Source organism: Mobula birostris, chromosome 6 (assembly GCF_030028105.1).
Source record: "Mobula birostris isolate sMobBir1 chromosome 6, sMobBir1.hap1, whole genome shotgun sequence".
NCBI classification, from domain to species: Eukaryota; Metazoa; Chordata; class Chondrichthyes; order Myliobatiformes; family Myliobatidae; genus Mobula; species Mobula birostris.
Window position 1 is genome coordinate 114,117,450 of NC_092375.1, and position 12,913 is coordinate 114,130,362.

General features: G+C 50.7%; 1 protein-coding gene across 10 annotated transcripts in view; it reads left to right on the plus strand.

Annotated features, from left to right (window-relative positions):
* Nucleotides 1-12,913, plus strand: part of spega (striated muscle enriched protein kinase a) — a 392,740-nt gene that overhangs the window by 326,751 nt on the left and 53,076 nt on the right. For all 10 annotated transcript variants that reach the window (XM_072261057.1, XM_072261052.1, XM_072261055.1 and 7 more), the window contains 5 exons: nucleotides 1,738-3,770; nucleotides 6,586-7,106; nucleotides 8,606-8,749; nucleotides 10,397-10,513; nucleotides 11,202-11,369. In XM_072261057.1, coding sequence (XP_072117158.1) covers nucleotides 1,738-3,770; nucleotides 6,586-7,106; nucleotides 8,606-8,749; nucleotides 10,397-10,513; nucleotides 11,202-11,369 — 2,983 coding nt within the window. The remainder of the gene's footprint in view (nucleotides 1-1,737; nucleotides 3,771-6,585; nucleotides 7,107-8,605; nucleotides 8,750-10,396; nucleotides 10,514-11,201; nucleotides 11,370-12,913) is intronic.

The window sequence follows — 12,913 nt, forward strand, 5'->3', positions numbered from 1 at the left end:
TTCAAAGAATTAAGAAAGCTTATCGTGTGTTGGCCTTCATTAATACGGGACGGGGTTGAGTTCAAGGGTCGCAAGGTAATATTACAGCTCTATAAAACTTCGGTTAGACCACACTTGGAGTATTGTCACAAACACAAGAAATTCTGATGAAGGGTCTCAGCGTGAATCATCGACTGTTTACTCTTTTCCATAGATACTGTCAGACCTGCTGAGTTCCTCCAGCATTTGTGTGAGTTGCTTGGAGTATTGTGTTCATTTCTGATCAACTCATTATAGGAAGGATATGGAACTTTTAGAGCGGATGCAGAGGAGATTAACCAGGATGCTGCCTGGAGTAGAGAGCATGTCAAATGCAATTAAAAAATATCTATTTACAGATATAGTACATTGACAGGCCCTTCTGGCCCAATGAGCCCACACTGCCCAATTACACTCGTGTGACGAATTAACCTGTACATCTTTGGAATGTGGAAGGAAACTTACACGGTCTCGGGGAGAATAGACAAACTCCTCACAGACAGCAGCGGGAATTGATCCCCAGTTGGGGGCACGATAATAGTGTTATGTTAACCACTATGGTACCATGTCACCTCATGTCTTATGAGGATAGGCTGAGTGAACTGGGGCTTTTCTCTGTGGAGTGAAGGAGGATGAGAGGCGACTTGATAGAGGTGTACGAAATATTAAGGGATATAGAGAGAGTGGACTGCCAGAGACTTTTTCCCAGAGTAGAAATGGCTAACACAAGGGGATGTAATTTTAAAGGTGATTGGGGGTTGGTATAGGGGGATGTCAGTGGTAAGTTTTTCTTACACAGAGAGTGGTGGATGTATGAAACGTGCTGCCAGGGTGCTGGTAGAGGCAGATACATTAAGGACATTTGAGAAACTCTTAAATACGTTAAAGTTAAGGGCAGCCAAGGTGATTGGGGAGAAGGCAGGAGAATGGGATTGTGAGCGATAATAGATCGGTGATAATGGAATGGCCAGGCAGACTCGAAGGGCCAAATGGCCTGATTCTGCGCCTATATTTTATGTTCTCATATGACACCCTGATGATAGCAAAATGGAGGGCTATGTAGGAGGGAAGGGTTAGATTAATCTTAGAGTAGGTTGTAAGGTTGGCACGACATCATGGGCCAAAGAGCCTGTGTTCTTTCTGTATTCTGCACCTAGGGAGAGAATAGGGCATCTCAAACACCAAAGCCAAAGTGCAGCCTGGTGACTAGTGGTCAGGGCCAGGATATGGTGTCATAGGGTCTGGTGGGGCAGGGTGTGGAAGGATAGTAATTGGTGGGACAGAGTCTGGTGGGACAGGGTCTGATGGGACTGTATCTGGTGGGACAGGTCCTGATCGGACAGGGTCTGATGAGACTGTGTCTGGTAGGACAAGATCTGGGGGGACAGTGTGTGGAAGGGTAGTAATTAGTGGGACTGTATCTGGTGGGACAGGGTCTGATAAGACTCTGTCTGGTAGGAGAGTGTCTGGTGGGATAAGTGTGGCGGAACAGGGTCTGGTGGGACAGGTCCTGATGGGTTGGGATCCAATGGGCCGTGAGCTTGTGGAATGGTGTGGTGGGACGGAGTCTGATAAGAAAGAGTCTGGTGGGACAGGGTGTGGCAAAGCAGGTTCTGATGGGACAAAATCTGGTGAGTCAGGTTCTGAATGGACAGGATCCAGTGGGATAGGGTCTTTTGGGCTGAGCTCTAACACCCATCCCTGTGTTCCTTTCCCCAGCGCTCCCTCATCAGCTACAAGTCCTCAATGGTAGTTCGGTCCATCCCTGAGCTGCTGGCTGACCTGTCGGGCCCCGGCAGCCTCGGCCTGCCCCGCCAGCTGCGGGAGCCACGCCTCTCTTCTTCCTCAGATTCAGATGAAGTGGATGAGCTGCCACCACTCTTGCCTGTCCCTGTGCCAATTCCAGTGGAGCCTACGATATCCCGGACACCCCTGCGCTGTCTCCGCAGTCCAGAACAGGAGGAGGGGAGCCCAGCCATTGCCACAGGGGAGGAGCAAATCTCGCAGGCCCGAATCAGTGAGGGGGAGGCAAGCCAAGACACGGTTGGCCAGACCGGACCTGAGGCCACGCCTGCAGTCCTCATCTCCCCCTCGGAGCAGGAGCCACGGGCGAGGCCGGGCCTGGGCCTCAGTGCTGAGGCCCCGGAGCGGCCCTCCCAGCGTCGAAGGGGCGAGTTCCGACGTGGCAGCTCAGCCGACTCAGCCTTGGCCCTGCTGGGGTCTGGGTTGGGCAGCTCAGAGGCCGGACCGGGCAGGCAGCCTCCATCTCCAGTGGCCGGGGCCCTGAAGAAGTCAATGTCTATGGAGCTGCCACGAAGGAGCCCAAGCCCTGGAGCCCGTAGGCCTGAGGAGGTGGGTGGTAGGCGGCGGGGAGCACCAGGCACAGAGGACTACAGTCTGAAGCTAGAGCTGCTGCGGCAGCGGCTGTTGAGGGCGGGCTCAGTGGATGGCAGGATGAGTGGCCTACGCGGGCCACTACTGGAGCGCCTGGGCCTACCTGATGGCGAGTCCGGACCTCCAGGGCCGTCGCCACTACAGAGTACCACCATTGAGCGCCAAGCCCCAAGGCCTCCCAGACCACAGCCTCCACGGCTGGCGCGGGCTGCCTCCAGTGAGACAGCCCCAGGGCCGGAGGAGCCTGAGCGCCGATCACTGCGCAAGACAGCCTCCTTCTCACAGGCCGAGCCCCCCGCCCTGCACCGGCGGATAGGAGCTCCATTGGAGATCCCCCTGAGATCCAGTGCAACACGGACCCCCAGCCCAGAGCCCCGGTTCCCGCTCAGGGAGTCGCCATCACTCTCAGCCCTGAGTGAGTCATCTGCCGGGCCCATTGCCCCACCCAGAGCACCCAGGCCTCGGGGGCCTCAGGCCCAGGCAGCACCTGGGACACCTGAGGCCGATGGACCCTGCACCAGGGTAATGATCGGAAAGACTGCAGTGGTCACCCACAGCAACCTGTCCCCTGAGCCTCCCTTACTTCAGGCCAGTCCCGAACCATTAATTCAGGGCCACCCTGAACCATTGCCCCAGGCCTATTCTGAGCCTCCTTTAGCTCAGACCCAGCTCACAGTAACTTTATCCCAAGCTAGACTTGAACCATCTCATCAGGCCCAGCCCGAGTCTTTACCCCAGGCACAACCTGAGCCTCTCTTAAACCAGGCTCAACCCACAGTAACTTTATCTCAGGCCAAATCTGAACCATTACCTCAGGTGAGGCCTGAACCTTTATCCCAGGCCAAACTTGAGGCAGCCTTATCCCAGGCCAGACCAGAACTATTACCTCAGGCCATACCCAAGCCTTTATACCAGGCTCGGCCACAGCTCATACCCCCCATCACAGATGAGCCCCCCTCCTCTCCCCTCATGCTGGAACCCATCACTCCACCTCCGGGCTTCCGCTCAACAGATCTGGAGAGCAGCCTGGATATGGCGTCCAGATCCCGGGAGGAGATCTCAGGAGGCCCTGAGGAGGCAACCAGGGAGGGTCGCCCGGTCAAGGCCAAGGCATCCAGCGTGGCCCAGTGCCTGAACATTGAAAACATCGAGTCTGAGGAAGTGTTTGAGGCGCGATTCAAGAGGAGCAAGGAATCGTCCCTCAGCCGGAGCCTGAAGCACCTGATGAGGCCCAAATCGGAGGAGAAGGTGGAACGACTAACCGAAGCCAGGGACGCAATGTACAGGCCTGGGGCCGGGGGCGAGCCCTTGCAGCTGGTTAAGGCCCAGGAGCCCCTGGCAGACCAACGGGAGAGCAGGTATTGACAGAATTTAGCAATCTACAGTGAAAAACTTGACTTGTGTGCAATTCATACAGATCAATACATTATTGGTATTGGTTTATTATTGTCAAATCTCCCAAGATACAATGAAAAGCTTGTCTTGCATACTGTTTATACAGATTACTTCTTTATTGGTACTCATGTGGGTTTATCGGATATTGGAGTTGCAGGGCAGACTCGATGGGCTGAGCGGCTTAATTCTACTCCTTTGTCTTATGGTCTTATTATTGTCCCTGTACGCCAAGACACAATGAAAAGCTTGCCTCGCATTTTGTTTGTACAGAATTTCAGGTTTCAGGTTTGGATTTATCATGTGTACATGAAGAGGGGCCACACAATCTGGTGCCAACATAGCGTGCCAACATAGCGTGCCAACAATACTCAGCAGAACAAACCAAGGCAACGGCAAAACAAGCCTCTTTTCCCACCCACCCATTCACACTCACAGACACGCCCCCAGCCCGAGGACAGGTCAAGTCATCTGAGGTAGATCGAGGTGGAACAAGGCAAAACAATAGCAATGCAGAATAAAGTGTAACAGCTACAGAGAAAGTGCAGTGCGAGTGAACAATAAGGTACAAGGTCATAATGAGGAGGATTGTGAAGTCAATAATCCATCTGATTATACTAGGGACCATTCAAGAGTCTTATAACTGTGGGATAGAAGCTGTCCCTGAGTCTGGTGGGACGTGCTTTCAGGTTTTAGCATCTTCTGCTCAGTGGGAGAGAAGAGAGAACACTTGGGGTGGGTGGGGTCTTTGATTAGGCTAGCTGCTTTACGGAGGTAGCATGAAGTATGGACAGAGTCTATGCAGGGGAGGCTGGTTTCTGAGACGGGCTCTCTGCAGTTTACTAGGGTCACAGACAGAGCAGTTGCACTGGAGGTCAATTACAAGGAAAGCACAGCACTACCTCCACTTCCTTAGGAGATTGTGAAGATTCAGCATGACAGCTAAAACTTTGACAAACTACTATCTAGGAGAATATATTGACCGGCTGCATCACAGCCTGTATGAAAACACCAAAGCCCTTGAACAGAAAATCCTACAAAATGTAGTGGATACAGCCCAGTCCGTCACGGGTAAAGACTTCCCCACAATTGACCACATCTACACAAAACGCTGCTGCAGGAAAGCAGCATCCATCCTCAAGGACCCCCACCCCCACCCCCACACAAGACATGTTCTCTTCTTGCTGCTGCCATTAGGAAGGAGGTACAGGAGCCTCAGGACTGGCACCACCAGGTTCAGCAACAGTTACTACCCCTCAACCAGCAGACTCTTGAACCAAAGGGATTTCTCTCAAATTCACTTGCCCCATCATTGAAATGTTACCACAGCTAATGGACTCACTTTCAAACACTCTTCATCTCATGTTCTCAATATTCATTATTATTTTTTTTTCATCTTATACAGTTTATTGTCATTTGTACTCTGGTTGACCACCCGCGTTGGTGCGGTCTTTCAGTGATTCTGCTAAAGTAGGTATTCTATAGATTGTTTTGAGTATGCCAGCAAAAAAAAAGCATCTCAGGGTTGTATATGCTGACATGTATGTATTTTGATAATCAACTTTGAACTTTAATGCATCCAGATAGGATGTGCTCTCTGGTGTCAATAAAAATTCATAAGGGTCAACAGGATGTTGCCAAATTTCTTTAGTCTCCTGAGGAAGTAGAGGTGATGGTGGGCTTTCCTGGCTGTGAAGTCTGTCTGGTTGGACCGAGTTGGTGATGTTCACTCTCAGACCTCTGAACCTCAACATCATTAATGCATGTGCACCAACCCACTTCCTGAAGTGAATGACCAGCTTTGCTTTGTTCAAAGTTCAAAGTAAATTCATTATTAAAGTACCCATATGCTACCCTGAGATTCGTCTTCTTGCAGGCATTCACAGTAGCTACAAAGAGACATAATACAATCAATGCAAAACTCTATGCAAACAAAGTTGGGCAAACAACGAATGTGCAAAAGAAGATGAGCTGTAAAAATTCAAAAAAATTAATAAATAAATAAGCATTAAATGATATTGAGAACGAGTCCTTGAAAGTGAGTCCATAGATTGTGGAATCAGTTCAGTGCTGTGTGAATGAAGTTATCCATGCTGGTTCAGGACCTGATGGATGAGGGGTAATCACTGTACTTGAACCTGGTGGTACAGGACCTAAGGCTCCTGTAGTTCCGGCCTGATGGCTGCAGTGAGAATAGAGCATACACTAGATGGTGGGGCTCCTTGATGATGGATGCTGCTTTCCTATGAAATTTATAGGCATCCGTTAGTCTCATGAGACCATGGATTTGCGCCTTGGAAGATTTCCAGGGCGCAGGCCTGGGCAAGGTTGTATGGAAGACTGGCAGTTGCCCATGCTGCAAGTCTCCCCTCTCTACAACACCAATGTTAGCCAAGGGAAGGGCATTAGGACCCATACAGCTTGGCACCAGTGTCATCGCAGAACAATGTGTGGTTAAGTGCCTTGCGCAAGGACACAACACATTCCCTTAGCCAAGGCTTGAACTAGCAACCTTCAGATCACTAGACGAAGGCCTTAACCACTTGGCCACGTGCCAACAAATTCCTATGACAGCACTCCTTGTAAATGTGCTCAATGGTGGGGAGGGCTTTAGCTGTGATAAACTGGGCTGTATCCACTACGTTTTGTAGTTTTTTCTGTTCTTGGATGTTGGTATTTCCCTACCAGGCCATGATGCAACCAGTCAGGATACTCTTCAACATGCATCTATAGAAACTTGTGACACCTTGTCACTATGCTCTTTGTCTCCTTCCTGTACAGGTCCAGGTCTGAGCAATGCCTTCCAGAAGCCTCAAAGGACCCCGGCTTCATCAGAAAGCTGTCATTGCGGCTGAAGGGTGACAACAAGGAGGAGAAGCCGAGGGCAGGTGTCCTAACCAAGCCATCCCAGCCTGCGGGGAGAGGCAGCGGGATGCAGAGGGAGGAGTCAGCAGGGGAGCACCATGATCCCGAGGGGCTCCGGAAGCAGGCCAAGAGCTCACCAGGGATGACCATGCGGAGGAAGATTGAGTCGACATTAACGGGCATCTCCCTGCGCTTCGCCCGTAGCCAGTCAGAGGAGAGGGTGCAGGAGACCCCCGCACGAGCTGATCCCCCTGTCCAGCGCCAGGCCAAGGAAGGCAAGCGGCCCTTCCTGTCCCTGCTGAGACGCTCGACCTCGGAGGCAGGCTCGCTGAAGAAGGTGGGCGTCCCTCAGAACCAGCTGGCCGCGCAAACCCACTCCGCACCCTCCTCCGAGTCCCTGCAGTCGGATGTCAGCTTGTCTGCCAAGCAGGAGAGAGGTAAGCAAGCCCTTCGCTAGCTCCATATGCCAGCGGCTTCCTCAACAACTCCACCAGCTCTGCAGCAATTCCACAAATTCACCATAAAAAGTGCTTGAAATCTTTGGGCCTGTACTCGCTGGAATTTAGAAGAAAGGAGAGGGGGATCTCATTGAAACCTGTCAAATATTGAAAGGTCTGGATAAAGTGTATGAGCAGAAGATGCTTCTATAGTGGGAGGATCTAGGACCAGAGGGCACAGCCTCAGTATAGAGGGACGTTCTTTTTGAGCAGAGATGAGGAGGGATTTCCTTAGCTAGAGGGTGGCGAAATGTACTTCGAACTTTGGAATTGTAGAATTCATTGCCACAGATGGATGTAGAGGCCAAGTATTTAGAGCAGAGGTTGATAGTTTCTTGATTAGTAGTGGCATCAACGGTTACAGGGAGAAGGAGAATGGGGCTGAGAGGGATAAAAAAAATCACTCATGATCAAACGGTGGAGCAGACTCAATGGGCCAAATGGCCTAATTCTGCTCATATGCCCTATGGTCTTATGGACACATTTCACTGTATGTTACGAGGTACATATGAATGTGGCAAACTGCTGGTCCCACATGCCCACTGCTCACTTCCCGGCTACTCCAGCTAGACCATAAGACCAAAGGACAGGAGCAGAATTAGACCATTCAGCCCATTTAGTCTGTTCTACCATTCGATCATGGCTGATTTATTTTCCCTTTCAACCGCATTCTCTTGCCTTCTTCCTGTAACCTTTGGACACCCTTAATAATCAAGAACCTATCAACATTCGCTTCAAATGCACACAGTGACTTGGCCTCACAGCTGTCTGTGGCAATGAATTCCACAGAGTTACCACCCTCTGGCTAAAGAAATTCCTCATCTCTGTTCTAAAGGGACATTCTTCTATTCTGAGGCAGCGCCCTCTAGTCCTAGGCCCCCACTATACAAAACATCCTTTTGACATCCACTCTGTATCGGCTTTTCTGTATTCGATATGTTTCAATGAGATCCCCCCCCCCATTCTTCTAAACTCCAGTGAGTACAGGCCCAGAGTCATCAAACAATCTTCAAACTTTAACCCTTTCATTCCTGGAATCATTCTGGTAAACCTCCTCTAGAATGAAAGGAATGTTTGATGGCTCTGGACCAATTGAAAAGGCAGAGCAGACTTGATGACCAAATGGCCTAATTCTGCTCCTGTGTCTCACAATCTCATGCTCTCATGCTCTGAATTTCTGGAAGAAGTGGTTGAGGCAGGTACATGAACAACATTTGGACAGGTTCAAGGTTTAGAGGGATATGAGCCAAACAGAACCAGCTTAAATGAGAATGTGGGTCAGCATCAACATGTTGGGCTGAAGGGCCTGTTTCCCTGCCATGTACCTCCATGAACCTACACCATGGGCTGCAGAGAGATGTTTCCCAAGTTCACAAGGTCAAAGGGTGTCATTTACTGTCAGCAAATCTTCACAAGCTTCTCTCTGATCGTTCACACAGCGTCCGTGCACGGAGAACGCAAGTCCCGGTGGGACCGATGGGGATTCTCGCGAATGCGAAGGGATAAAGCAATATCACAGCCCAACATCTCGCTCGCCGTAGCTGCTGAGGATGTCTCGACGGTATATCATAGGAGTGCCTCAGGTGTGACAGAAACCTTTATCAAACACTTCCTTCCTTTTTATCTACATTTTGTGTGGAATTTTTGTTTGATTTTTGACTTAAAGTATCAGGTATTCACCTCCCTCTGATTCCCCTCCTCCTTCACTTTCTTGCATGGTCCACTCTCTATTCCTGTTGGATTTCTTCTTCAGCCCTTTACCTCTTCCACCTATCACCTCCCAGCTTCTTACTTCATCCCCTATTCCCCACCCACCTCCCTTCACCCTCATCTGGTCTCACCTATCACCTGCGACTTGTACTTCTTCCACTCTGCCAACTTTCTTATTCTGGCTCCTTCCCCCTTTCTTTCCAGTCCTGATGAAGGGTCTCAGCCCAAAACACCGACTGTTTATTCCCCTCGGTAGATGCTGCCAAACCTGCTGAGTTCCTCCAGCATTCTGTGTATGTTGCTCAGAATTCCCAGCATCTGCAGAATCTCGTGTTTTTATGATAAAGCATTTAATATTATGTTCCTTGCTCAGACTGCATCCCAGCCCCTGCAATGCGGACTGGTCCTAGAAGGACTCCAGACAGCCACTGGATGCTGCATTGTTTCCATCCAGAGGCACCCAGGCACAAGTGTGTCCTTGGAAGAGGGGCAGCCAGTTGGCTCAATAACCTACTGCCTGGTTCTGTGGATAGCCATGCTGGCCAGTCCCAGGAACAGACCAGTGAGGAAGCCCTGACCAATTTATCCCCCCTTCCTGAAGATCGGGAAAGTGGGGACAAAGTCTAATTCATGCTGCTTTCGCCCTGGAAACATGTGATGGGACGGTACGGAAAGAAGGACGATAGGAACCTTCACTCTGTGTCTGACCCCGGGAGTGTGTGTGATGGGACAGTGTGGAGGGACCTTCACTCTGTGTCTAATCCTAGGAGTGTGTGATGGGACAGTGTAGAGGAACCTTCACTCTGTGTCTGACCCTGGGAGTGTGTGATGGGACAGTGCAGGGTGACCTTCACTCTGTGCCTGACCCTGGGAGTGTGTGATGGGGCAGTGCAGGGGGAGCTTCGCTCTGTGTCTGACCCTGGGAGTGTGTGTGATGGGACAGTGTGGAGGGACCTTCACTCTGTGTCTAATCCTGGGAGTGTGTGATGGGACAGTGTAGAGAGAGCTTCACTCTGTGTCTGACCCTGGGAGTGTGTGATGGGACAGTGTGGAAGGAGCTTCACTCTGTGTCTGACCCTGGGAGTGTGTGATGGGACAGTGTAGAGGGAGCTTCACTCTGTGTCTGACCCTGGGAGTGTGTGATGGGACAGTGTAGAGGGAGCTTCACTGTGAGTCTGACCCCAGGAGTGTGTGTTAGGATAATGTGGAGGGAGCTTCACTCTGTGTCTAACCCTGGGAGTGTGTGATGGGACAGTGTAGAGGGAGTTTCGCTCTATGTCTGGCCCCAGAGGTGCGATGAGACAGTGTAGAGGGAGCTTCACTCTGTGCTCAGTTGATGTTTCTCTCCCTGATTCTCATGTCTCTGGAATGGGAATGTTATTAACCGTTCTGTAATTTTGTGGTGCTGTCTTGCCCATGGCGATGAGGAGGCTAGAGTGTGGATGCTGTCCACCTCTCTGTGTGTCCTGTCACAGTGTTTGGTTAGAGTTACTGAGTGGCTCTCCTGATGATCTTTGCAGATTTCCCACCCGTCTTCCATGTGAAACTGAAGGACCAGATGCTGCTGGAAGGTGACGCCCTCACCCTGTGCAGTTTGCCAGCAGGGAGCCCAACTCCTGTCGTCACCTGGATGAAAGGTCAGTCGGGGTGTGAGTGTCCCTGGTTCAGGGGGCTTCACTGTAACATTCCTACACGTTCCTCTTGCCGTGATGTCACACTCCATTCACTGTGATGTCATAGTGCAGTCATTGTGATTTCACACTCAAGTCCCCATGATGTCATGCCCATTGTCATCATGATATCACACCCATTGTCAACGTTATACAGTCATCATGATGTCACTGTTTTACCAATCATCATCGTGTCATCCTGAATTACCCTGATGTAACTCCCCAACCCCACGTCATCCTTACACCCTCAGTTACCACAATATCACATCCTGCGTCTCTATCTCTCTCCTATTCTCTATTCCTATCTTCCACTCTAACCTTCCCCACTCACTCTGGGTCCATATACTGTATTCCATTATTCCTCCTATTCTTCTTCGGCCCCTCACCCAGCTCCCTCTTTGTCTCACTGTTTCTCTCTGTCTGTCTATCTCTCTCCCTGTATCCATTGGTCCCTCTCCTCCTGACTCCCCAGAGCCCCCAACACTCTCACCTCACTCCCTCTCTCACTTTCGATCTACCCTTCTGAACTCAATATTCCGCCCATTCTCCCACCTCTCTCCTCGCTCCCCAGCCTTCCCCCCACCTTCACCTCCACCTCCCGACCCTCTATCCTGCCCTGAGCCTAATGGTCCTTCCGCCTGTATTTCTCCCTCAGACCAAAAGCCCCTGCTGTCCGATGAGCGGGTGAAGGTCGTCTCGAGTGCCGATGGACGGCAGCTGGTGACCATCCTGAAGACCACGAGAACGGACGTTGGGGTCTACGAATGCACGGCCTCCAATGCCCTGGGCACAGCTGCCAGCTCCTGTACCGTATCCCTCGCGCGTAAGTGCATCACAGGAAGAGAGCCCAGCCCGCCCCCGAGCTACGGTCAGATGAATCCCAGCATGTGATCACTCTCTCTCACTGAGCGACTGAAAGAGGTGGTGGGCGAGGATGCTGAAGGAGATAGGATTGGAGGAGGAGGAGTCAGGCCCGAGGGAAAGGACAGAGAGAGGTTCTCTGATAGCTTCATAGTCATAGAGGACTACCGCACAGAAACAAACCCTGTGGCCTGTCTTGCCCATGCCAAACTGTTATTCTGTGTAGTCCCATGAACTCGTGCCCAGACCATAACCTCCATAACTCTCCCATCCATGTACGTATCCAAACTTCACCTAAATGTTACATTAAACCCACATCCACCACTTCTGCTAGCAACTCATTCCACACTCTCACCCCTCTGAGAGAGGAACCCCATGAGTACATCATCTTTCACCCTTTGCCCATGGCCTCTAGCTCTAGTCTCGCCTGATCTCAGTGGAAAAAGCCTGCTTGCATTTACCCTATATATACCCCTCATAATTTTGTATACCTCTATCAAATCTCCCATCTTTCTCCTGCAGCTTGGCACCAGTGTCATCGCAGAGGTTGCCAGAGTGAAGTTGAAAACAACATCAAACTGCTTTACTTTAGGGACCCCAGCTCCACATTTCTTCCACAAGGTTTACTCCCGAAGCCTTTCCCATGGTTGAGTATGGCCGCAAGGTAGCCGATGCTTAAAATCAAAGTTTTCCTTCCCCTAGGTGGGCTGCTGTCCAAGGCTGACAAGCCCACCTGCCCAAAGCAACTGGTTTTGAGGCACCAGTGGTCCACCTTTGCCCCTTCTCTGGTCAGTAGAAACAGTTCCGCCGGGCCTAGTAGCTAAGCCACACGTGAAGCCAACAGTTGGACTTGGTTGTCAGAGGCTATTAGAGTCACATGCCATTTGGAGCACTTTATAGGTAGTGGGAGCTCGTCCCCAGTACCAACTCAGGTATGACAACCTTAGGAAACTGGCCAATTGATTACTTATTTAATTGGTTCAGCATAACACTGTGGGCCAAAGATCCTGTTCCTGTGCTGTTGTTTTATGGTGGAGGGGGGACATGGAGGGGTGGTTTAGTGAGTGGGGGTGTTGATCAGCCTTACTGCTTGGGGAATGTAACTGTTTTTGAGTCTGGTGGTCTTGTGTGGATGCTGCATAACCTCCTTCCTGATGAGAGTGGGACAAACAGTCCATGAGCAGGGTGGGTGGAGCCCTTCACAGTGTTTCCAGTGTCTTTCTGTATATATGTCCTTGACAGTGGGTAGGCTGGTGCAGTGATGTGTTGGGCAGTTTTAACAATCTGTTGTAGAGCTTTCCTGTCCGCTGCAGTGCAGTTTCCATACCATGCAGAGATGCAGCTTATTATGACACAGCATTCAATAGAAGGATGTGAGTATAGATGTGTACGGTGCACAGTGCTGTTGCTGGCACAGAGAGGCATTGGAGAAACCTGTGCACAAATCAACACTGAGTGATCATCTTAGTCACTTTTCTTGTGATCTCAAGGCCTTGTTTGATGTTG